General features: G+C 29.6%; 2 protein-coding genes across 5 annotated transcripts; one reads left to right on the top strand and one right to left on the bottom strand.

Annotated features, from left to right (window-relative positions):
* The first annotated feature begins 10,998 nt into the window (after nucleotides 1-10,998).
* On the top strand, nucleotides 10,999-16,469 carry LOC105765608 (uncharacterized). 2 transcript variants are annotated; one of them, XM_012584798.2, is made up of 5 exons: nucleotides 10,999-13,579; nucleotides 14,811-15,035; nucleotides 15,231-15,395; nucleotides 15,745-15,865; nucleotides 16,129-16,469. In XM_012584798.2, exon 1 carries the CDS (start codon nucleotides 11,214-11,216, stop codon nucleotides 13,575-13,577), a length of 2,364 nt encoding a protein of 787 aa, XP_012440252.1. In that variant the 5' UTR covers nucleotides 10,999-11,213; the 3' UTR covers nucleotides 13,578-13,579; nucleotides 14,811-15,035; nucleotides 15,231-15,395; nucleotides 15,745-15,865; nucleotides 16,129-16,469. The 2 variants fall into 2 exon arrangements, with proteins under 2 accessions (XP_012440252.1, XP_012440255.1); XM_012584801.2 differs by having other exon boundaries at nucleotides 15,231-15,304.
* A 4,193-nt stretch (nucleotides 16,470-20,662) lies between these two features.
* On the bottom strand, nucleotides 20,663-23,983 carry LOC105765609 (protein PPLZ12). 3 transcript variants are annotated; one of them, XM_012584803.2, is made up of 6 exons: nucleotides 23,779-23,983; nucleotides 22,477-22,597; nucleotides 22,254-22,345; nucleotides 21,666-21,762; nucleotides 20,993-21,388; nucleotides 20,663-20,908 (listed from the first exon to the last, which is right to left on the bottom strand). In XM_012584803.2, exons 1-5 carry the CDS (start codon nucleotides 23,971-23,973, stop codon nucleotides 21,018-21,020), a joined length of 876 nt encoding a protein of 291 aa, XP_012440257.1. In that variant the 5' UTR covers nucleotides 23,974-23,983; the 3' UTR covers nucleotides 20,663-20,908; nucleotides 20,993-21,017. The 3 variants fall into 3 exon arrangements, with proteins under 3 accessions (XP_012440257.1, XP_012440256.1, XP_052480755.1); XM_012584802.2 differs by having other exon boundaries at nucleotides 20,663-20,917; XM_052624795.1 differs by having other exon boundaries at nucleotides 20,663-21,388.
* Nucleotides 23,984-25,433: the final 1,450 nt, after the last annotated feature.

Consider the following 25,433-nt stretch of genomic DNA (forward strand, 5'->3'; position numbering starts at 1 on the left):
AATAAAAATTATATCTATTAACAAACATGAAAAAATAATTTTATGATAATTAGTTATATCTATTATTCGTTCTTAATTCACTTTCATTAATAATAAAATTATATTACACGCGTATACTTCAATCATAATCATATTATTATTTTAGTCTTTCTATTATACTTAAATTTGAGATTTAATCTCTATACTTTATTTTAACATAATTTAATTCATCTTTAATAATATAATTAGTAGGGTAAAATATAATACTATTAATTATTCTGGTTGAAGTGAAAATTTTTATAAACACTCATTTCAACATATATAAACAAAAATCCACATCTATAAGATAAGTTTTTAAAAAATTTAAAATTATGCCAATATTTTAACCAAAAATAGTTAAAGCTAAAATTATTATAGAATTAGATAATTAAATTATGTCAAATTAAAGTATAGAGATCAAATCTTAAATATACGCATAATAGAAGGAGAAAAGCCGGAGTTTAGCCTTTAATCCATTAATATATTGTTTTATTGTTATATAAAAATACTAATAAATGAAATATATTAAAATATATGTAGTTGGTATTTTGTTGTTGTTTTTATTTAGCCAATTCTCGTACATGGACTGGGAAAAAGATTGTCTTCTTCAAACTTTTTCTATACATTTTAAATCAGCTCACAAGTCAGACCAACTTAATTAAATAATTATTTAAAATAATATATTTAATAACATATTCCCTTATTATTATTATTATTATTATTATTATTATTATTATTATTATTTGTGTAGGTTGAGCAGATACTAATTTGACAGGTAAATATAAATTTTAGAAGGTGTAAAGCATAATTTTCCCATTTTGGGGAGCCAAGCCTTGCCCAAGGGTGAAGTTAGAATTTTTTGTTTTGAGAGGGCGAAAATAAGTTATATATTTTTATGAGAACTAAAATTCAATTTCACTCTCGTATCGACTTATATATTTATGATTTTTAAAAGGATTAAACCAAAATTCTAGCATTTTGGGAGGGGTAAATTATAATTTTATCATATATTAACTTAATTCTTTTAATTTTTTAGGGTCTAAAGTAGCAATATCCCATTTTAAGGGAGGCCCTACCAGCCCCTGCTAACCCCCCCCTCCCCCACTCCCTTTTCCCCTGCCTTTACCCTCAGATCATCATGTGATTTGAGACACTCATAGACTGTTCTTGAATTGTGAGAAGTTTTAGCAATATCAATACAAGTATATTCATACATAAGAACGTAGATAAGGGAGCAGACAATGGCTTTGTTCACAAAAATGGTAAATATATCTTTTAGTTTCGCACTCAATTAAGGCTATCTCCTTAATTAAAATAATTAATTAATCTAATATTTTGAATTGTGACACGTAGCAGTTTTGAATGCAGTTTTGAATTAATCTAATATTTTTCTATAAAAATTATTAAAAATCATAAAAATATATCAAAGAAAATTATAAAACATAGATATATTAAATATTAAAAATATTAAAATTGATATAAAATTTTAAAATTATAAAAAATAAAACTTATAAATATTATAAAATATATAATATATAATAAATTCTAATAAATTACAAAAATATAAAATTAATAAAACTTATTTAAAATATTTAAAATTTAAAAACATATTAGAATTCTTAAAAATTATAAATATTTATAAAAATATTAAAATTGATATTAACTTATAAAAGTTATAAAAAATCATAAAAAAACTTAAATTGGACCGGTCAACCTAAAATCGATAAGGGTATTGATGTGAGGAAAGCCATTACACATGTTGACTTGGGAACCAGGCGGTTGAACTGATTTTTTTTTATCAAACCAATATTTCATTATTCAACTATTAGCATATGTCAAAATGAAAATTCTGATAAAAATTTTTAAAATCGGACCGGTGATTGAACTGGCTAGGCCACCGATTTGCCAGTTTGATTGATCTGTCCAAATCAATTAAATAAAATATTAAAAATAAAAAATAAAAAAATATTAAGAAATAAAAATGGATTCAACCATCCAATTCCCAAGTTGATCGGTCTAATGGCTTTCTCCAGATCTATACCTGATGTGTCATGAAACCAATTACAAGTTAGACTAAGATAAATGCACTTATCAATTAACAGTATAGTTACAGTGAGCAAATATATCATTCCCATAAGGACTACAACTACTAGTAATTATCATCTTTTTATTATTTAACCGAACAATTCGAATGATTGATTAAAACTAAAATTAACTAAATTAATTAACTAACAAACATAGTAAAAAATAAATCGGGAAAATAATTGAGTAACAACCAATAAGCGAAACAATACCCAATAATCTTTACTTAGGACTTTGATTTATAGAAATCCCTAAATTATGCTAATATCTCTTTCAAGCATAAGAGCAACTAAGTCTAGGTTAATTAATTGAAATTTCTTTTGATTAAAACTCATATTGTCGCATTAATTGTGCTATGAATTCTCATATTAGATTTGACTTTAATCGATAGATTAATGTCGTCCTATTTTAGGATTGCATGCAATTCCACCTAATTACACAATATCTACTCTTAAATAGGGTTTATTCAACTATTGATTTAAGCACGTTAAACAATGATTAATAATATAAAATATCAAACAAAAATTAAGCACACATAATTGAGAATAGGAAACTAAATATTTATTGCGTAAAATAAAAATCAAATGACAAAACCCATTATATGGTTCATCTCCCTAGGTATTTTAGAAAACTAGTTCATGCTTGAAAATAAAAGCATCCAATATACAGTATAACTACAAGAAATAAAGAAATTCATGATAATTTCCTAAGAAATCAACTAGGAATCTTCAATCTTGACAACAATTTGCTTCATAATCTGCTTCAATGGTGTTTTTTTTAGTTGTTTTCTCATCCAAGATACAGTATAACCACAATAAATAAAGGAACTCATGATAAATTCCTAAGAAATCAACTAGGAATCTTCAATCTTGACAATAATTTGCTTCACAATCGGCTTCAATGGTGTTTTTTGAGTTGTTTTCTTGAATATTATCTGACGGCTCACTCTTTTTTTTTTTGACATATATACATCTTAGAATGCCTGGAAAACCTAAAATCGTGATTTTTCGCTGTTTGGTGCTCAATTCCGTGAAATCGACATGGCCGTGTCGAATGGTCCAGCCCGTGTGGCTCCTGTAGTTTGCTCCGACACTTCGGTTTTCTCTCATTTTTTGCTCATTTTGCTCCCAAGTGCTCTATTAAACATTAAAAATGAATTTAAAGAATTAGGAGTATAAAATTCACAATTAACATCGAATAATCACCCAAAAACGCGTTAAGAATGAGGTTAAAACATGTTACTTTTAGCACTTATCGATACCCTTACTGATTTCAGTGTAACCGGTCCAACCAACTAATCCAATCTCATTAAAGTTTTTATGATTTTTTATAATTTTTATAAGTTTATATCAAATTTAACACTTTTACTCTTTTTTTATATAATTTTTATAGAACTTTAACATGTATTTATAAAATTTTAAATATGTATTATTAATTTTATAATTTTTATAAAATATTAGAATTTATTAGAAATTTTATATTTTTGATAATGTTTATAATTTTTATAAGTTCACATTTTTGTGTTTTTTAAAAATTTTTTTATAAAAAATATTAGATTAAACTAGAAGGTATCACGTGCCATCATCTGGTTAGTCCATCAATTTATTTTAACAGTCAGCATGGTCAATGATGAAAATCGTTAATAGAAGAGATTAATCAATTATTTTAATTAACGACAGGGAAGAGAATTAATTGATTTTTTACGTTTTCTTAAAAACTTTTTTAACCTATCATACTTTTATTTATTAGTTGTAATAGAAATTATACTTTTTGTTTTCTTCTAGAAATAACATTTTAATTTCAAACTTAAATAACGTAAAGATTAAGCCAGTCCAAAAGTACTGTTTAATATTTCATAGTATAAAAAAAATCCACCCTACAAAAGATAAATACATAATAATATATAATAAAAAAGTTGAAAATTAAAAACATGTGTTGTTTTATATATCTAAAACTAATTATTATTGCAGCCCTCATAATGAAAAAACAATGATGGAAAAAGTACTTTTTAGTTTACCTCCTTCACTTTACGCAACGCAAAAGACAAAACACTTGCAATATTATATTTTTATATATAAACTCAATCCAATATCAAAAATAAATTTATAAAAAATAGTATAAATTCTATTAATAGTCACCCAACTATTAATAAATTTTTTCTTTTATTATTTAACTATTCGATTATTTTTTGGTTATCCCTATCTTGGATTTTTTGGTGTTTCTATTTTACGTTAGTTAACTCTCGACAAAAAATATTTGAATAGTTAAGTGACCATTTTATAACTTTTCATAGTTAGATTTTAAAAAAAAATACTTATAGTTAGATGACTACTAGTATAATTTATCTTATTTTTCAAATAATAAAATAATTAAAACTGAATTGAAAATAAAATATAAACCCAAACCCGATCCAAATTATTTGCTATAATTTTGCTTCATGACCTTGTTTATTTTCCTTGGCATGTGTCTTTACTCACAAAGATGATAATGAATTAATTTCATGCAAACTAGTTAATTGAATATTCCTAATCTTTGTATTATTCAATTTAATTATCTTTTTATGATTATTTTCCTAGCCGTAATCACCATTACTCATTGATTACTTCATGTTCTTGTACTTCTTTATAGTTGTAGTATTCCTTTCAAAGTAATCTCTTTTTTTTTTTAAATTTTATGATTTGAGGTTTAAGTCGCACTCTATATAAATGTATGAGTTTTCTCTTAGATTTTTTTTAGCGCATTCCTTTAGGTTTATTCTAGTTAGTTTAATTAATTGTACCGAGTTAATTATTCAATTATGTAATTATAATGATTGATTATGGTAAATTTACGACTTTAGATTTAAGAATCATGGTTTGTGAAATTGAACTAGACCAGTCAGTCGTACCAAGAATCGATTGGTATATGGATCTGGACAAAAAAATAAATTGAATTTTGGGCGAATTGTTCGGAATCAAGACAAAGATTGATTAAACTTGAAGTTGAACTAGTTGAGTTGGTTATATAGATTAACATTTTTTAATTTTTAAAATAATTTATTTTATTAAAATTAAACCATCAATTAAATTGAATGGAACAAAGAAAGTAATAATCTAAATGTTCAAAATAGAATGGGTCCATTGTGTCCAAAGTGACTTAAAAGGGTTTATTTGATAAGCGAACATATCGTCAAATTTGAATTTGTAGATTTTTAGAAAATTTTGAATTATAATTTACTATATTAAAAAAAAGGGGCATAAAAGTCATTGATTTGAGAGGATGTGGTGAGCTAGGAAAGCACCATTTGCTTCTTTAAGGTGAAAATGAGCCATCACCCTCTCACATATCCAACCAAATATACTACTTTTTTCTTTGACTTTTTTTTCTCTTCCACATGGACCTACCATAGCTCTTTGCCTCTTTCATTTGTCTTTTTATGGTACAATTTAAAATTTAATCCCTAATGTTTATCTCTTTTTTTTCTGTCATTTTGATTTTTAGACGAAAAGTTAGTTGAATTGTTAATATGACATCATTGCTAATATTAAATATTACATGGATTAAAAATGCCATATTTTAGTGTATAAAAACAATGAGTAATTATTCGATAGATTAGTGGTGGTGATTAATTTCACAAGTGGAATAAAAATAATTAACTACTCTTAATTAATTTCTTAAAATTAATCGTGCTTGTAGATTTTAAAATAATTATATGAAATCCCATCATCAAATAGTAATCCTGAACAACTTTATAAAAGTAAATGAGTTTTATAATAAAATGAACAAAAATTTCTAACCCACTAATTAAAAAATAATTGATTTACTAAAAGAAATAAAGAAGAAGCCTATTGTGCGTGTGAAGTTAGAAGCGTCAAAGGAGGTGGCTTCGTAAAGTGGAGAGCATTTTCCATTGAGTGTTTTAATATGAAATCATTGATTCACGAGGCTCCCCAATAGTCTTACAAGTGAATTTTACCATCAACCCATAATCATGAATTTTAAAAAAAAAAAAATTTATTTTGGTCATCAGTTTATAAAATTAAGTTAAATTATTTATTAAGATAAAAAATTTGATTAAATTATTAAAAGATTACTTGTATTAATGTAGCAGCTTATACGACAATCTACGTTATAATCAGGATAAGAATGGAATATTAATAAAATTATGGATAGTTAATATAATTTTTAAATATTATGGGTAAAAGGGTAAATGTATTAGGAAGTCACTGTATTTAGGAGTAGAATGCATTTCGACCCTTTTACTGAAAAAATGAGCAAACTAACCCTTATACATTTCGAAACGTGCAAATTAGCCCATCCGTTGAATTTTATCTGTTAATGGTTAATTACTAGTTTGGTCCCTGAACTATAGCTAAAAGATTATTTTGATTTTTTAAAGTTTTTTCTTAACAATAATTCTAAAAAATTAAAAGAATCTTAAAAATTGATATAAATTGTTTAAAATATTAAAAATTATGTTAAAACAAAATCAAACTCAAATCTATTAAAGCCAAAACTTACATTCGAAGAAGCTCTGTTTTGGTGAATCATGTTGTTTTTATTTTTTTATTTTTGAAAAATTGAGTTCTCTTTCCATAAAATTCTTGATTTGATGAGAACTATATAATGTAATGAGACACTAATCTTATATAACACCCCTAACCCACATCCATCGCCGGAATAGGGTTTCGGAGCATTACCGATCAAACAGACATAATTTCAAAACACAATCAAACGTATCCAAAACATGTCATAACAATCATCCTAGGTGCCTAACCAATGTACCCTCATAGGTATCACAATTATATCAATAAAACATATCAATAGAACATCATTCAAATCCAACTTGTAAACATGCCAAATTTAATCTATTTTACCTATTTCATGTTCATTTAAACATTAACTTAAACATGTCATAATATGACTTCAAACATAAACACATATTTATATATATAACCAACCAATATTAACTTATAATCTTATTTACAATCAATCCACAAAATGACTAATAATTAGACACCTTAGGTACATGCCGACACAAAAAGGATAAACATCACCACGTTTCAGTTCAGGATCGTTATTGGATGATGAATCGGCGATCAAAATTAAGTACCTAACCTGCGCACGGAAAACAAAATCATACTCTGAGTAAAACTCAGTGGTATTTTTATAATTCGAATATAAAAAAAAAATATGAATCACAAATATACAATCTAAATATTTCAATAACCATATCACATTCATTTGTTTCACAATATCTCAATTCTCATATTTGCTATATAAATAGCTTTTTACGATATAATACACATATCATTTAAACAATAATTTTGTTCATTCCACATCCAATTCATGAATACACAATTCATGTGTCTCAATCCATATTTCAATTCACCGTCTCATTTTCATTTCACATACAATATCATCTAACATCAATCATAATGCAATTTCAATTAATTACCCCTATTAACATGACTCGGACTCGAACGAGTACACGGATCTAACAAAAACACACCAGTTTGACACCCAGTGCCTCATCGGATAATTCGAAATGATAATTTGACACCCAGTGTCTCATCGGCTAAACCGAAGTAAATTGGCACCCAGTGCCTCATCGGCTAAATCGAAGTAAATTGGCACCCAGTGCCTCATCGAATATATCTAAAGTAATAAATTGACACCCAGTGTCTCATCGACTCGAAGTCGAAGAAATCCCTGAACTCTTCCAATCCTATGGCATGCCATCTATATCCGACTCAGCCCGATACAGTTAATAGGTTCCAGTTCACTTTTCAAATACAACCAATATTCATTTCAATTCAAATAATCAATATATTCAATATATATACCAATTCAATTAATATAAATTCCATAAATTCATCACTTACTAAATCAATCTATTTCAATTGCAAAACACAATAATTCTCACATCAACATTTACCATATACATTAAATTGAATTATAACAATTAACAACTAAATTCAGATTATAGAAATACAAACCATAAATTCCGAGTTATTCCTTGTTGATTTTATCTTTCCCCTTTTAGTCGAGAGTTTCGGTACGACGTTAGCTACGGAATTAAAACAATTAAAATTTATCAATACAATACAATTTAAATTTCATATTGAATGTTTAAACTTTTTACTCGACATTTGTCTAAATTCCAATTTAGTCCATAAACCGAGACTAACTTTTATTCTTCACATTTAATTATTTATTTTCATGCAAATTCCACTCTAGACTAAATTCAACTTCCTATTTTCACATAAATTCTTAAATCTTGAAGTTTTCACAATTTAATCCCTATTACTCAAAATTTACAATTTATTCTACAATTCAATCCTTTTTCATTTCCAACTTAAAATCTATCAATTTAATCCATAATACTCAAACTATTCAACATAGTCAACATTTAAAAACTCAATAGTTTCTAAAATTTCAACATAGATCGGGTAGTATTTAATATTAGGATTCTAAAATATAAAATTACAAGAAAATGAACTAAATTGACTAACCAATTGAACTTGAAACCTTAAAACCTAAGTTTATCCTTTCTTTCTTTCCTTTCTTTTCTCCCTGTTTCGTTTTCTGCTTTGTTCTTTCGATTCTTTTCTTTATTTATTACATTTACTAATTTATTTTATTATATTTACTTTATTATTATATTATATATATTTACTTAAATATTAAGTAATACATATTTTATTAATATATACATATGTATGTTATTTTTACACATGTAATAACTGTTCATGTAATAACTGTTACCGTCCACTTGTTGAAATAAGGTTTAATTGCTTACTTAGTCCCATTACTTTTCTTTAATCTATAATTCAACTTTCATCTTTTATGCAATTTAGTTCTTATACCTAATTACTCTTAATTCATGCAAATTCACCTAGCCAAAACCTAATTAACTACACAACTAACTTTATAAATATTTTTAATAAATATTTACAAAACCGTTTTACGAAAATGGAGTCTTGAAAATACATTTTTCGACACCTGTGACTATCGGGTCGTTACATCTTACCTATTAAAGGCGCTCTCCAGTGCAATTCTAAAAGCACCAATTTCAATAAAATCATGGTTTAATTACTATTGAAATACAATCAAAACAAATAAACAATACATTTACAGTAAACAAAATCTTTCGATTTTGCATCTCTTTGGTGACGAAGAAGACAATGAGCTTCTTTCGCTACTTCTTCACCCCTGGAGACATGTTGGCAACTTTAGAGTTTTATTTTAAATTAAAATTTTACTTTATCTTTTTATTTCTTCCCATAAATTAAAAATATTATTTTTTAAAATTTCAAAACCCATAAACTCATTGTTCAAAACCTAGAAATTTATATTGAAAATTCAAAACCCAAAAATTGTTAAACCTAATAACTTAAAGATTAAAGCTTCTTGATATTAAACAATAAGATTTACAAATGCGAAAATTAGTAATCGAAATTTTATAACAGTGATTACACACCATTGATACGTAAGTACAAGAGATGTGAAAATAAATATTCACTAAAGTAGAAGAAAATAAACATTAAATAAATTTTTATGTACCTTTTAGTTGTAAGCATTAGTGGTAAAGATGAAATCGAACATTAACAAAAGCATGATAAATTTGTAAGTGAGTAATCAAAAAATTTAGTTTTTTTTTTTTTGGCTTCAATCAAGTATTTATTTTTTTATTTACGGCTTTAATCAATCATGTGAAACCTTTTTGATTTTTACGGGTTCTGTAGAATAGGAAAGAAAGTCTTGTAAAACAACTATGGTTTTTGGGTTCCGACCTAAAAGTTAGATAAAAAAATTAAAATGATATTTTAGCTATAGTTCAGGGACCAAATTAGTAATTAACCATTTAAATGAACGTTTCACGTCATCATTTAACAAATAAAATTTAACGGAGGGGCTAATTCACACGTTTCAAAATGTATAAAGACTAATTTATCTATTTTTTTAGTAAATAGGCCGAAATGCAGTCCATCCCTAAATACAGGGACCTCCCTGCTACTTTTACCTGGGTAAGAGTTAATGGACGGGAATAAAAGTATTAATAGAGATTTTTGGATGAAAATGAAATATTAATAAAAGGTTAACAGTAATAAATGTAAATTTAAAAGGAGTGGATGAGAATGAAATATTTTGTGAATAGTTATCACAACTTTTAAAGACCATAGATAAAAATACATTATTTTTATTTCAAAGTTGACAATAATTAGAACAAAAATATAAACAATTTTAGAACAATAATAAAATAATTAAAAACAATGTTTTAAAAAATAAAAGATTAAAAATCTTTAATAGAAACTTTTAATTAAAGTTTTCTATAATATATGTGGTTGAATTTGGAGTTAAAAGCGGAATTAAATTATAAAATCTTGAGTAAAAATCTTTCGATATTATTAGGATTGTAATTGAGTTGAATTAAATTTGAATAATGATAAGCTTAAACTTAACTTGAAATTCAGGATTCGATATCCGGCTTGAGCTCAATTCAATACATAATCGAATCACTTGAGTTCGTTCATAATTGAACTTTTTTCTATATAATAAAGGTAAAAATGTAATTTCATAAAATAAAAATATATTAGAATAAAAAACTTAACTAGGTTCAGGAACTCTTCGAATTGAGTACTATAATGCTCGAATTTGACTTGATCAATAGCTCAAATTGTTTAAGTTCGACTCAATATTTAATCGAATTTGAATTCGATTTTTAAAAAGTTAAAACTCAAATAATTTATGAGTATCCATATCTCATTTATACTCTTGAACACTACTTTTAAATACATCTTAATTAAAAATTATCGAAATCTTTGCGATTTAATCCAATATGGGTTAATTTTAAAGCAATGAATGAATAGTTTGACATTACAACTATAATCATAAGCATAGAACACCCCCCTTCCCTTTTTTTTTCCTTTCTACATTTATACCCCTTCCTAGTGTTTCTTTATTCTTCAATCTCTCTCCCGCTCCTATTTTCAATCAAAACCATTTTCAAAGCTCTCTGTGTGTGTGTGTGTGTGTGTAATTCAGTTATGGCTATGGCTTTAAAAGTGACCCAGTAAACAGCAGTTTCCCTCATAAACCCCATCATCACTTTCTATAGCTCAAAAACAAAAATGGCTTCCACCATCTCTATTCCACCAACTGACCCTTCTTCTTCATCTACAGAAGACCCAGCAGCTAAAGCCGTCAACAAACGGTACGAAGGGCTCATCACGGTCCGAACCAAGGCTACTAAAGGCAAAGGAGCTTGGTATTGGGCACATCTCGAACCGATCCTTGTTCGGAACCCAGAGAGTAGTCTACCGAAAGCGGTGAAACTCAAGTGTTCCTTATGCGACGCCGTTTTCTCGGCCTCGAACCCGTCCAGGACCGCCGCCGAGCACTTGAAACGCGGCACTTGCCCCAACTTCAGCTCTGTTTTAAGACCCAATCCTTCGTTATCCCCCTTGCCTATCTCTTCATTAGCTTCACCTTCGGTTTCGTATCATCATAATCATCGTAAACGAAGTCCTTCAGCTGCTGTTTCTCTTTTACGAAACCAAGTAAGTAATAATAACAGTCATGATACCAATAATAATAGCAATAGTAACTCGTTGGCTATAGTTGAGTCTACTCGTTTACTGAGTTACACGAGTCATACTGATAACAACAACAACAATGTTGGGTTGACTCAACATCATTTGATTTTATCTGGTGGAAAAGAAGATTTAGGTGCTTTAGCAATGTTGGAAGATAGTGTTAAGAAGCTTAAGAGTCCTAAAATTTCCCCTGGTCCAGCTTTAAGTAAGGGTCAAATAGATTCTGCGTTTGATTTATTAGCTGATTGGTTCTACGAGTCTTGTGGGTCGGTTTCGTTTTCTAGCCTTGAACACCCAAAGTTTAGAGCTTTCCTTAACCAAGTTGGGATGCCGGCTATTTCGAGAAGGGACCTTTCCGGTGCTCGGCTCGATAATAAGTTTTACGAGGCCAAGGACGAATCCGAGGCTCGAATTAGGGATGCAATGTTCTTTCAAGTTGCTTCTGATGGATGGAAGAGGAAAAGTTGTTGTTGTAGTAGTTATACAAGTAGTAGTGGTGGTGGTAGTAACTTTGGATGTGTGGAGGAGAATTTTGTTAAATTTAGTGTTAATCTTCCGAATGGGAGTAGCTTGTACCAGAAGGCGGTCTTCACCGGTGGACCGGTGAGTACCAAGCAAGCTGAGGAGGTTTTGTGGGAGACGGTAATGGGGATATCGGGAAATGGTGTTCAGAAATGTGTAGGAATCGTTTCAGATCATAAGGCGAAGGCATTGAAGAATTTGGAGATTCAGAATCATTGGATGGTTAATCTTTCTTGTCAGCTTCAAGGTTTCATTAATTTGATAAAGGATTTTAGCAAAGAGCTCCTTCTTTTCAGGACCGTCACTGAGAATTCCTTAAAGCTAGCGAATTTTGTAAATAATAACTTGCAAGCTAGGAACAGCTTTCGAAAGTATAAGATGCAGGAGCTTGATTGTGCTGGGTTGATACGAGTTCCTTTCAACGAATGCCATTGCAGCAGTAACTTTGCACATGTTTTTGCAATGTTGGAGGACATATTGAACTGTTCACAAGTGCTTCAGATGGTTGTATTGGACGATTCTTACAAGGGGATCTGTATTGAGGATCCAGTTGCGAGGGAAGTTGCCGGTATTGTCCAAAATGAAGGGTTTTGGAATGATTTAGGGGCTGTTTATGCACTGGTGAAGTTGATCAGAGGTATGGCTCATGAGATTGAGGTGGAGAGGCCGTTGATCGGGCAATGCCTCCCTCTTTGGGAGGAGTTGAGGGTCAAAGTGAAGGAATGGTGCGCCAAGTTCAACATTGCCGAAGCGCCTGTTGAGAAAATTGTTGAAAAGAGATTTAGAAAGAACTACCACCCCGCATGGTCAGCTGCATTTATACTCGATCCGCTTTACCTGATACGGGATACCAGCGGAAAATACCTTCCACCATTCAAGTGTTTGACTCACGAGCAAGAGAAAGATGTTGATAAACTCATAACTCGTTTGGTTACCAAGGAAGAAGCACATGTTGCACTGATGGAGCTCATGAAATGGAGATCAGAAGGGTTAGAACCACTCTATGCTCAAGCCGTTCAAGTTAAACAACGGGACTCTGTGACCGGAAAACTGAAGATCGCTAACCCCCAAAGCAGTAGGCTGGTATGGGAAACTTGTCTTAGTGAGTACAAATCATTGGGAAAGGTTGCAGTGAGGCTTATCTTCTTACATGCAACATCATGCGGGTTTAAACGTAACTGGTCTTTGATGAAGTGGATTTGTGTACACAGACACTCACGGATAGGCCTCGAAAGGGCTCAAAAAATGATATTCATTGCAGCTCATTCGAAGCTCGGCAGGAGGGATTTCTCCAACGAGGAAGAAAAAGACGCGGATCTATTTATGATCGGCGGTGAGGATGACATCCTCAATGGAGTCTTTACAGATGCACCATAAGTGTAATGCTTTTTTTTCTTTTAACTCTTTGTAGAATTGTAAACTTTAGGATTTGATCGAATTCTTTCTTCAATTGTCTTTTATTTTTGTCCATCTTCACTTCTGTTCCAATTTAAAAATCAGGAAAAAAACATATAGATAGTGATGTAGTAGCTAGAGAATGTTTGTTAGAAATTTCAATGATTGCATGATTTGAATGAAAATAACCACTTTATTGTCCTACCATGATTTCATTTTCTTTTGTCCATAGTGACTGAATGAATACAGTATCATCTTCTTCTATATATTTATAAAGAATTTGATTTTGTAAGAGAAGAATGGGGATTATCTGCAGAACAATGGCTGAAGTTATACAATGGTAGCCTATGTATTTGCATGTCAAATGCATCAATGTAAAATTTTTTATCAATTATTATATAAGGGAATTGTACTAGAATCTGTTGCATAAACCTGGCACATGTGTGCCTTTTTCCTATCATCATATTTTAAATGCTTGAAGGACAGTTACTATCTATAGTTTCATGTGAAGAAGCCTTTATCTGAAAAAAGTTGAAAAATAAGTGGACTATATGAATATTTTACAATTTAAAAATTCTCATAAAGATATGAAGTTTTCTCCTAAAGGTGCTTCTCTTATTCTAAATGTGGTATGCTCCAAGTTTTTGGGGTCTAAAACCAATATTCTGTCATCCCAAGCCCCAACATGCTCTTTCAATGAAAATGCAAAAAATTTGAGGGATTTTCATGAGTTTTTGAAGATGGTAAGCTTCGGTTTTACTTGCCGAATTCAACCGAGCCGTATGTTATATATGGTTTGTTTTACTTTTGGTACATTCATCTTCTGTATGAACTTTCATGATCTAGTAAGCCAAACTGGAATCGGTACAAGGATGATCTAGCCATATTTGTGTTGTTATGATACATCAGTAAGTTCCTAGAACGATGCTGATCCGTTTTACTGCCTCGTATCTTGAAAACTTAGTATGCCAGTGCCTAGTTGGCGTCTTTGTTGTATATCTAATCCAAAAAGGATAAGGAATCTTGTGAAAACCGACTCTTGATCGGAGCATCAGTTTGTGATACCATTGCATTTGTGAAAAATCATTGATTATCGGAACTAATGTCTGCATATTGACTGTTTGTTGAAGAAAAAGAAGTGAAAAACAAGTTTGGACTATGATTTACTGCAAAAATAGGCCTTGGCATTTAATAGTATCATTGTTGGTGCTGCAGATATGCAAAAAACCAGTTGAAGCTTGTGGTGAACCAGATTTTTAGTTTCCACTCGAAAAAGGGTCAACCTCGGATGAACTCGGGAACATATCTTTGTTGCTGTAAGGCACTTACTTGCTGATATGACTCAACTGTGTAACCAAGGTTGTCTGGTTTTGCTAATGTGGAGGAGCCCCCACCTTGAGGAGAGTGGATGTCTGTCTTGTCACAGTCAAGGGAAAAAAAGTAAGAAGTAACGGCTTTTTCCTCCTCTCTCTCTATTCGATTTTTTTATCATTTACTGGCGAGCTTAATCTCCATCATTTTCGGTAGCTTGTCTTTCAAACATTCCAATTATGGTGACATTGCTGCTTTCTAGCTGGGACCCTTTGTATTTCAAATTTTTTGATGTTAAGATTGAATATTGAAATTTTTTCACAGGGTTATCGGTTAGATAGCTGCTACAAAGTTTTTGAGCAAAGTGGAAGCAAAGAGAGGACTGTCGGCTTTAGGAGGTACACGATGGCTGATAGAGATATCGCAACGAACTTGACCCGATTTTGCTGGTTCTTAAATTTCTGTGAGCTTTATTGACTGGTATTAGTGGTATGTATCCATGCACGTTGCAATGGATTATGAATATTGTTAGGGACAATATGAAAATGTCAAAATCTCAAATCTAATAAATGTATATAAGCATACATATAAAAATTAAGACTGGCTCATAGGGTATCCTGGTGCCATATTTGACTTAAAACTATATGTCTCCGATTTTGAAGTGTTTGTGTGTATATTGGGACATGGATATGAGGGTACGAGCCTTGGAATATATGAAAGAACTTGGAAAAAATTAAGTATAACCATGTTAGAAGTCTAGAAAAAGGAGAAACGAAGGAAACGTGTGCATGTTAGACTGAGATTTTATTCAATTTTAACAAAAAGAGACTTTTTGCAGCAACTTCAAAGTGGAATCACTGGATGTCCATTCCGGCATGTTTAAGCATTCAAACGGACTGCTAATGCACGTATAGGTACATCCGAGGTGATGACAACAGTGCCACTAATACGCGAAAAAGGTAAGTCAATAACGAGCCCTAAATGTACATACATGCATTTCTTTAGTAATTTCTGTATCACTCTCCATGATACACCATTGATTGACAATACGATAAATTTTTTTGCTAAACACTCAAAAACCATTGCCTCTTTTGATGGTAAAGCCGTATAAAATCGAACTTCATACGTAGTTACCAGCATGTTAATAACAAAAATACTGAAGATATTACATATTTTGGATCAACCCTTTTTATGTTTTGGTCATTACTACTTGAATTTTTAGGGAGGGATAAGGGCAGCTGTCGGCAAGGCCAAGTAATGTTGACTGCTCACCAACTACAGAGGCGGCTTTTTTTCTTTCTTTTTTTTTTGGTTATACCCCTATGGTATGGCCTTTTTATTGTTCATTCCACTAATTTATTTATTTTTTCTTTGATAAAAGGGGAAGAAAAGTATAATCATTAAGTATAGGACAAAGAGGAGGACCCTCTTTCTTATACAAAGAATCTTGACACTTTCATGTTACGCCATGATTAATTTTCTTTTGTCTTTTTCAGTATAATCACAGTTGTTTTCATCGGTTCTACGCTTTAAGAGTAAAAACTGTATGAGTTGAGGATGATATTTAGTTAAACACTTCCTAACAATGTTAACTGCAAGATTCGAACTTGGTTCAAATACTTAGTAAAGAACTTCATTATCATTTCTTTTCTTGATTATTATATTATCATTGATAAAAATATCATGGAGTTCCCTGTATTAAGGGTCAAATTGTATTTTGTCCTCTCTGTTTAAAAAAGGGACAAATTAACTCTTGTTTATTAGATTAAAGAACATATTGATTATTCGTATTAAAAATATCATTTATTTGTACTATTTAAAAGAAAACTCAATGTTATACATGAGGCATGCCATAATTGTACTAATGTATAATGATTAGTTTTAACATCATATATAGATAGAAATTTTAACAAAATATCCGGTTTGCTTTTTAGTCTAACACACATGGATTAATTTGCTCATTTTTTTAAGTAGAGGGGGAAAATATAATCCAACTCTTAATATAAGGGTCTCCATGATAATTTTACCAATTTACTTCCCCTTTTTCTTTTTACCCACTTATATGGTTGTCGATTGTTTTTGAAATTGAAGCAGAATCAGATCCATATAATTGTAATGTGAGATGATGTTGATTTGTATTGCCACTGGTAGTCATAATTTTGTGGACCATCCCCCTCTCCTCTTTCTTTGGTTGCTTTAAAGTCTAATCTTTCTCTCTATGCTCTAATTTTCAAATGACTGTTATACTGCAAACCCGGTTTGAGCCCTAGGAATAGGAATGGCAGAGGTTAGATTTTTTTAATTTTGAATTATCTATAAAATTTTCAGAGTTACTATTCATCTTCAAATTTAAATAAAATATTATTTCTATCCGTAAAAAAAAATCAATTTTAAAATTTCTAATATTTTTCGGGTATCTAAATTTACAAAATTCAACTATGAAACCATTAGTATTTTTAAATACATAAAATCAAAATTATAAACATTTTGTAATCAATAAATTCGATTATATGAATTTGCTTTTTATTATCCATTATCTAAATAATTGAATAATAGAGATCTACATTTACTATTACTGAATACTAATATTTATTATCCTGTCATGAGGATTTTTTAAAATATTAATTTTATTATAAATTTTATCATATCTGTTTTTTTATTATATAATGCCTAAAATTATTCATAGTCTCTTTCTAACTTTTAAATAAGAGGATAATGTAATTCAGCACACTTAAATTCAGATCTTCTTATATCAATCAAATTAAAAAATAAAAAATTTTAATCCGATATAGGGAAAGGAAAATAAAACTTTAAAACACCCATTGATTTGGAGAGATTTGAAATTAAAGAAAGATAGGTGGGCATTAGGCCTAGATGGGGTTTTCATTCCCCCTAGCTTTTAGGGTATCTCGTAAATATATTAAAGTTAGAAGATTTTGGGAAAGGGTGAAAATTAAATTAAAATTTTTATGAAAGATAAAATATAATTTTTTCAGTTTAAAATTTTATATTTATAAAAAATTATTAAATCATGTCAAATATTAATTTAGAGTTAAAATATAAATTTTCTATTTTTGAAACAAGTGTTGAGTTTCGATTAGACTCAAACCTAAAATTTTATTTGAAAGATACGAAGTTGATAATAAAAATAAGTGTTACAGGTAATTATTTTTATTAAATTGAAAAAAGGAAATTCGTTGATTTTATATAATAAAAACCTCAATTAATATTAGTGTAGAACCTACCAATCTCCCAACTATATTTACCTACTAATAGTAATAATGATGATCCATACTCATTACAAAACAAAATAATTTATATTCTCCTAATTTCATGATTACACACTCTTTTTTCCCTTTCAAAACGCCTAAACCTTTCTTAATTATTTTATTGAAAATTTCCAAAAGTAGAGACAGTTTTTCACGTTGGTCCACATTTTATGGGCCAAAAAGCCCTTTTTACTTTGACTTTGTGAGGTTAAAAATAACTTTATAAAGCTTTGATTGAACTTCCATATCTTGCTTTTGCCGGACCTAAACCTAATTTCCGCTTAACAGTTAAAATGTAAATCTCATTTTACCCCCAACCTTTTTTTATACCCTACAGGAAAGTAGGTTCAAATGCGGACTACAATTTTAATTTACAATTAAAATAATATTAAACGTGAATAGTTCATTTTATAAATTATAACATCAAATTTAAATATTTAAACTAGCTTAAATTCGATTCAAATGGTTTTTAATTGGCCTTACGGTGTTGGTTGAATCAATTGGATCATCAATTAGACCAATTTTGATAGACATGACTGATCGAGTATTAATTTCGTTAACATCTTTACTATTGCAGCAATTTAAAATATGCGGGTTTGAGAGTGTAGCACATAATATCATCCACGAATTCGGAGTTATGGCCAAAATAAAAATAAATTGGTTTGTTTACTTATTTATTTAAAAGCGTATGATTAAATCATAATTAAAGTTCCATATATACATTTGAACAACAATCAAAGTTTAAATGTATAATTACACCAAATTAAAGTTTATGTATAATTTTGAGATTTATCTAAAATATATATAAACTATTGTTTTTACTTATATATAAATCTTAATATTTTCATTACATTTAAATGAAGTATAATTTTTATTTCATACTTAAACATGCTCTTCTTTTTTAAATTTAGACCTAAAAGTTTTAATTACATCCCTACAACAAAGCTTACATGAATTTTCATTTCAGAAACAATTTTACATTTAATCTATTATTGTAACAAAATAAAATAAAAATAATGTATTAGTTTATAAAATATTGAAATATCATTTTAACATATAATTAACAAATTTACCAATATTTTATAGGTTACAAGTACAAATTCACATAATTATAATTAAGATGAAGCATTACAAAACACAATAAAAATTATAATAAAAATATATTAAAATCTAAACTAAAATAAATTTAAAAAAACATAGTGAAATTTAAACCATAAAAATAAATAAAAAAAGAACTACAAATAAATTAGTAAATGATAACTATTAGCAGTGGGGACATTTTGGTTACCAGCTTCTTGAAAAGCTAAAACAAAATGGAATATTATTATTGTAGAGCTTATTATTATTTATTTTAGGGCTTAACCACCTCGGTTTGTCGTCTTCTACCTTTATATCTTTTAGGTTGTTCATTGTTTCTAACTACTAACCAAAATTTGTTGCTTTTTACTTATCATATGGAATCATAAAATTTTCAATTTAATTAAGTTGGTGAAATGGATTTGAATTTCAAAAGTTGTGACAACATTTTTCATTTGACTCACAGATAAACACTTTCATACTTATGATGACCAAAACAAAACAAATAAAATGTTGGTCCAACATATTATTTGATAATTTTAAAATAAAATAAAATAAAATTGAGGGACATAAACTAAAATAATCTATCCTAATTATTTTAATGTTAGTATAGATACATTTTAAAAAGTCTTAGCTCATTATTTACTCTCTTTTTTTTGGATTTTTCCTATGTAATTATGTTATGCTGTTTAGGATTTCATTCATTTTGCAGATTAAAAGAATTTACTCAAAACTTTTGTTCAATCTAATAGGTCTCGCTCATATTGGACCACTATTGGACAGAATCTTTTGTAATTTAGATAGGCCCAACTCAACCTGAATTATTATTTAAATAATAAATATTTTAATTAAATATGATTAAAATATAAATATTATAAGAAATAATATTTTGATATCAGAAAATTATTTAGTATTATATAATTGGAGATTTTAGACTCTTCAAGATAGGTTTCTAGAGATCACACATGTTTTATTTAAAGCCTACTCGAGAAATTAAAATATTTCATTGGCAGTATACCAATTAGGGTTGCAATCGAGTCAAGTAGAACTCGAATAGTAACAAGCGTAAGCTCGACTTAACATTCAAGGCTCAATACTTGGCTCGAGTTTGATCAACACCAATTTCTAAACTCAAGCTTAGCTCGAGACTTAATGGAGCTACTCGAGCTCGATTAAACTTGTTCTATATGATAAGATTAAAAATATAATTTCATAATAAAAAGAATATTAAAATGAAAAGCTCGATTAAGTTCACAAATTGTTCAAATCAAGTATTACAATGCTCAAATTCGTCTTGATCAATAATTTGAGATGCTTAAACTTGAAATCATGCACAAGTGTGATTTACATATAAATTTGTTTTAATATTTTACAAAGAAAGTGAGAAATTTTCTTTTCCCCTACCAAGTATGGACAAAAACGATTTTATTTCATTTCTAGTTACATACATCACATAAAATTAATTCAATCAGCCATAGAATATTACATAAAATTAATTGTGGAATTTATTTTCTTCGGAAAAAGAAACAGAATTATAAGCTATGCGTTTAGCTCTAAAAGCCAAAATTAGCCATTGGCCCAAGACACTGAAATGCAAGAAACGTACCTGCAACTGCAGCCGACAGCCAATGGCAAGAAAAGTTGGGTCACTACGGCCTGCAGAGACTGAGCCGAAGGTCCATCAAAAGCAATTGCAATGTACACGCAATGAATATAACAAATCTAAACACAAATACCAACCTATTAGATTGTTTTGTCTTGATATTCATTCAACATTTATTTGAGCAGTTGATGCCTCCATCAGCCCATTCCGGATCTGCTCACCAATATCCCTAACGTGACCAGGTCCATGGGGAATAAACACGGTAGTGTTCTTTGAGGAGTTGCCGAGGTCCTTGATCGTGTCGAAATATTGTGTGATCATAATAAGATCCATCACCTCCTTGGCTGAGGTGCCTTCCACCTTGTGAGAGAAGTCCAAAATGTTTTCCCTCAACCCATCTGTGATTGCCTGACGCTGCCTGGCCACACCGACTCCACCCAGGTACTTGGATTCGGCTTCAGCTTCTGCTCTTTTAACTTGGAGCACTTTCTCAGCTTCACCTTTGTACACACTGGCAAGCTGAAGTCTTTGAGCTGGTAAAAGACAAAATCATTTCAAAGTTTTAAAGTCTTTGTTCAACTTCAGATGAATGGCTCATGGTCGTTGAATTTACTCGGTACCATGCATGTTCTAGTTTGCATCATTTACATTCATAGCTTAGGCAGACATGATTCTCAACAAAACTGGTGTTTAGGGGGTAATTCCTATGTTTTAACAAGATTTTAATTTTTACATGCTTGTAGCAAAAACAGAAAGAACCATAATTGATGATGGAGTACGAATATTATTCAGTGTTAAATTATATATTACCTGCATTTATCTCATTCATTGCCGTGCGCACAGCAGGATCAGGTATAATGTCAACCATCAGTATGTGCTCAATGCTGTATCCATATTCTCCTATCACCTGATACATAAGTTCAGATTCCGTACATGCGTGAAAAGCCTCATAGAAGATAGATAGCAAGCACAAAGATGGAGAAAAGTTAAAATAATAATAATTCGGATGGAAACATAATTGTTCGTTCTAGTGCAATTAGATAGGAAGTAGTCATAACTTCTATCATGTAGCATCCGAAATCTCATAGTTTACAAAAGAAAAATGCATGTTCCCCTTCTCGGCTTCCTCCTTAGGCGTTCATACTCTGAGAAAATGCAAGCCAAAAGGACCGGTATAATGCAGGGTATGTATGTATTTCATTAACCATCTATTTTTTGACACACACAAATTGAAAGAACAAGTAGGCCACTGACATATTAGAGGATCTTTTCCACCAGCTCAGCTGTTTCTAAACCAAAATGTGTCTATCATACAAATGTCTTATGCACATAATTTGAGGACACTTGAATAATTAACTAAATGAGGGTGAATTTGAGAAAAAGAATGCACCATATTACCTTTCCAAGTTCCTCAAGAACAGCTTTAGCAACCTCACCCTTTTGTTCAAAGAGATCATCCAAATTCATTCTAGGAACTAGAGCTCGAACAACTACCCCAAGGAATGAAACGTTTTAGTCACAGAAATAAATAGAAGGGAGAGAACGGGGAAGGATAAATTATAAATGAATAGCATAATATATTTATAAGCTGATATGAGAAAAGAAGAGCAAAGAAAATTACCATCAAACACATAGGCCCGGATCTGTTCATCGGGATTTTGCAGCTCGTAAAATGCATCATCAGCATGTGCCTTCACCACTCTGTACTGAATCGAGCAAAGCAATTGCACAAACACATTGTCCTACAAATATGCAACATTTTCATCTTCAAACCCATTGATCCTTCTGAAAAGAGTAACAGAACTCAGGGATGGATATGTGTCTACGTGTGTGTGTATTAAACATATTAAATATTTTCTGAAACTAAAATTGTTAATTTCATGACATGTTTTCTTTGTTAACTTTATTCATAGAATTTATTGTGATTAAATCGTATTGCAATTTGTTTATTTATTGTACTAATTAATCAGAATTCACAAATTAAAACTAAAAATGTTTGATTAGACGAATACAAAATATTTTGTCTCAAAAGAATAATGGATCTTGCGTTACCTTCTTAGAGAACAAAATCAAGTTACAGATTGCCTAGCTAAACTAGCTTTGGTTAAAAAAGAAGAGTTACAGACTTTTGATCTTTCTCTTATGGTTATTCTAGATATCCTTAAAACTGATAAGTCAAAGAGTGTTTTTTCTTTTCAGAATGTCCCTATGTAATTAATTTAGTTATGTTATTTAAAAAAAAAAACCAAAAAGGTTTGCCATTAATGATAAATTATGTAAATTTAACAAAAGCTAAATCAACTTTCTAGCTTTTCCAATAGCACTTTAAGTCTCCAACCAAGTATCAAACGATTTCCTTTCCCTCTTTGTAGCTGACTATAACTTTTCTTCTTTTCATTTGATTTTTCAGTAAGATTGCATTTCCTTTTTAATTTTCAATGCATATCTTAGCTAGTTACTGCAGGAGCCAACTTATATAGAAAAATCATATACAAATCCAAAATTTAACCGACGTGAAATGACACCATTTCAATCTCTATCTCGTGTAGACAAAGACAAAAGAGTCGACAAACTCGAATATAGTATTAGACAAAAGAAGATCAAATCAAATGTCAAGATCTGCCACTGATAAATCCAACGAAAATATTATTTCAATACATTTGGAGTTCGAACCAATAAAATAAAAATAAAAATTCCTAAAATTCAAAAATTTCTTTCCACACACACATAAATATCCATTCCTTTTTCTTCTCCTACAAGAAGTAAAACCGTCAAACGATATCGTGGCATGACCAAACCAAAAAATAAATTAAAACACAAATTTAAGATCAATTGGATTCAAATTCTTCTAGCTACGAATAATCTTATAGGATAAACGGAATCATGTATGCAATCGAAATTGCTGGTGAATTAAACAATTTACCTTGGTTTTGGTTTCGATGCGAACATCGAGGGAGGAGATTCTGGTTGAAAGGATGCCGGCGAGATACTGACCGGCGAAAGGATTAAATATGTGGAGGCCAGGCTCCGCCAATTTCTCGAACCGGCCAAACCGCTCCACCACGCCGATATTCCCCTGTTTGACGCAGGTACAAAACATGCAAGACGTATTCCCCATTATTTTCTTTTCTCTCGATCGGAAAATAGATCAAAATAAAATTCAGTTTATTTAGCGGTAATTTAGAAAGCGACCTTTTTTTTTCTTTAATTGCACCAAACATCCCAAACTATACCCATCATTTTAAATTAGTACCTAAACTTTAAATCTTTCTAATTACATCCTAAACTATCGAAGTTATATCAATTAGGTCCTTTTATTACTAAAATCAATAATTTAACTATTAAATACACATCAAATCTTATATATCTAGGTTTAAAATGAAAGTTTTAAATAATTAGAACATTGCAGCATAGCTAAGATTTTTAAAACATATTTTAATCATATTCATTTTCTTAAATTTTTCATTTTAAATTTAGCTACATAAAATTTGACGTATCGTTCAATGATTATGTTAACAATTTTACTAATAACAAAACCTGATTTATATAATATCAAATGTCTAATAGATCGCAAAGATAAGTGAGAGATTTAGTGTGAACGAGACTATGGTAAGAATTGAATATACGTTAATTCTCGTCTGATATTCTCTCGAGTTTGTGTAACACAATTCGTACCAAATAAAAATAATTTTAATGTTCTTTAGAAAGTAGAAAGACTCAGACTTTAGCCTTTGTTAATAATGTCATCTCTTTATTGGCAGGGTCATGTGGCTCAAATATCCAAATTTTACTTTTTCAAAGTATATTAGTTTTTTTAAAGAAATTTATCGAAATAGTTTTTTCAATTTCAAAGTGAGTAATTAAGGATAGTTAATTACAATGTTTAATTTTCATATTTTATCTTATTTTATTGGTACAATAATGAATTTAGCCTTTAATGTTTACACACTCTGTTAAATTGGACTTAACTTTATAAATAATATATTTTGCCATCAATATTTACACATGTTAACAACTTGGTCTTGATTTTAAATTTATTGATACCCAATGAGGGCTAAATTTGTTTTAAGTTTATAACCAATTTTGATAGAATGTATAAACATTGAGGACTAAATTTATTATTATACTAATAAAAAGTACGATAAAATGACAAAAAAAAGTAAACAATGTGATTTATTCTTAATTGCTCACTTAAAATTCACGGACTAAATTATTCCATCTTAAAAAAGAAAATTAATTTGCTCAATATCGAAATTGAAAGAAATCTTTTATCGAAGATTTTTCATATTATATACTCATCCAGATTACAATTTATTTAAAGAATTCATATAAATCTCTTCTTTTAACACAAATTTAGAGATAAATAAAAAAAACATGATTTTTTAAAGATATGAAAAATATTAAAAGAATTCATACTTGGATATATGTTGAATATCAAATAGAATATTGTTAAATTTCTTTGTTATAAAAAAAACAAAAAAACCAACATTCTACTTCATGACATCCCCCATTTTAAGGACAGACAGGCAAACATTGCATGGTTGATATATAATTTTGTCCCTCTAGCCCAATGGCCAT

Source organism: Gossypium raimondii, chromosome 12, assembly GCF_025698545.1.
Source record: "Gossypium raimondii isolate GPD5lz chromosome 12, ASM2569854v1, whole genome shotgun sequence".
Lineage (NCBI taxonomy): Eukaryota > Viridiplantae > Streptophyta > Magnoliopsida > Malvales > Malvaceae > Gossypium > Gossypium raimondii.

Coding starts and splice junctions, on each gene's coding strand:
- LOC105765608 (XM_012584798.2), top strand. CDS start 11,214: ATGGCTTCCACCATCTCTATTCCACCAACTGACCCTTCTTCTTCATCT.
- LOC105765609 (XM_012584803.2), bottom strand. CDS start 23,973: ATGGGGAATACGTCTTGCATGTTTTGTACCTGCGTCAAACAGGGGAAT. Junction 22,598..23,778: donor GCATCGAAACCAAAACCAAG/GTAAATTGTTTA, acceptor GCATATTTGTAG/GACAATGTGTTTGTGCAATT. Junction 22,346..22,476: donor CCGGGCCTATGTGTTTGATG/GTAATTTTCTTT, acceptor TCCTTGGGGTAG/TTGTTCGAGCTCTAGTTCCT.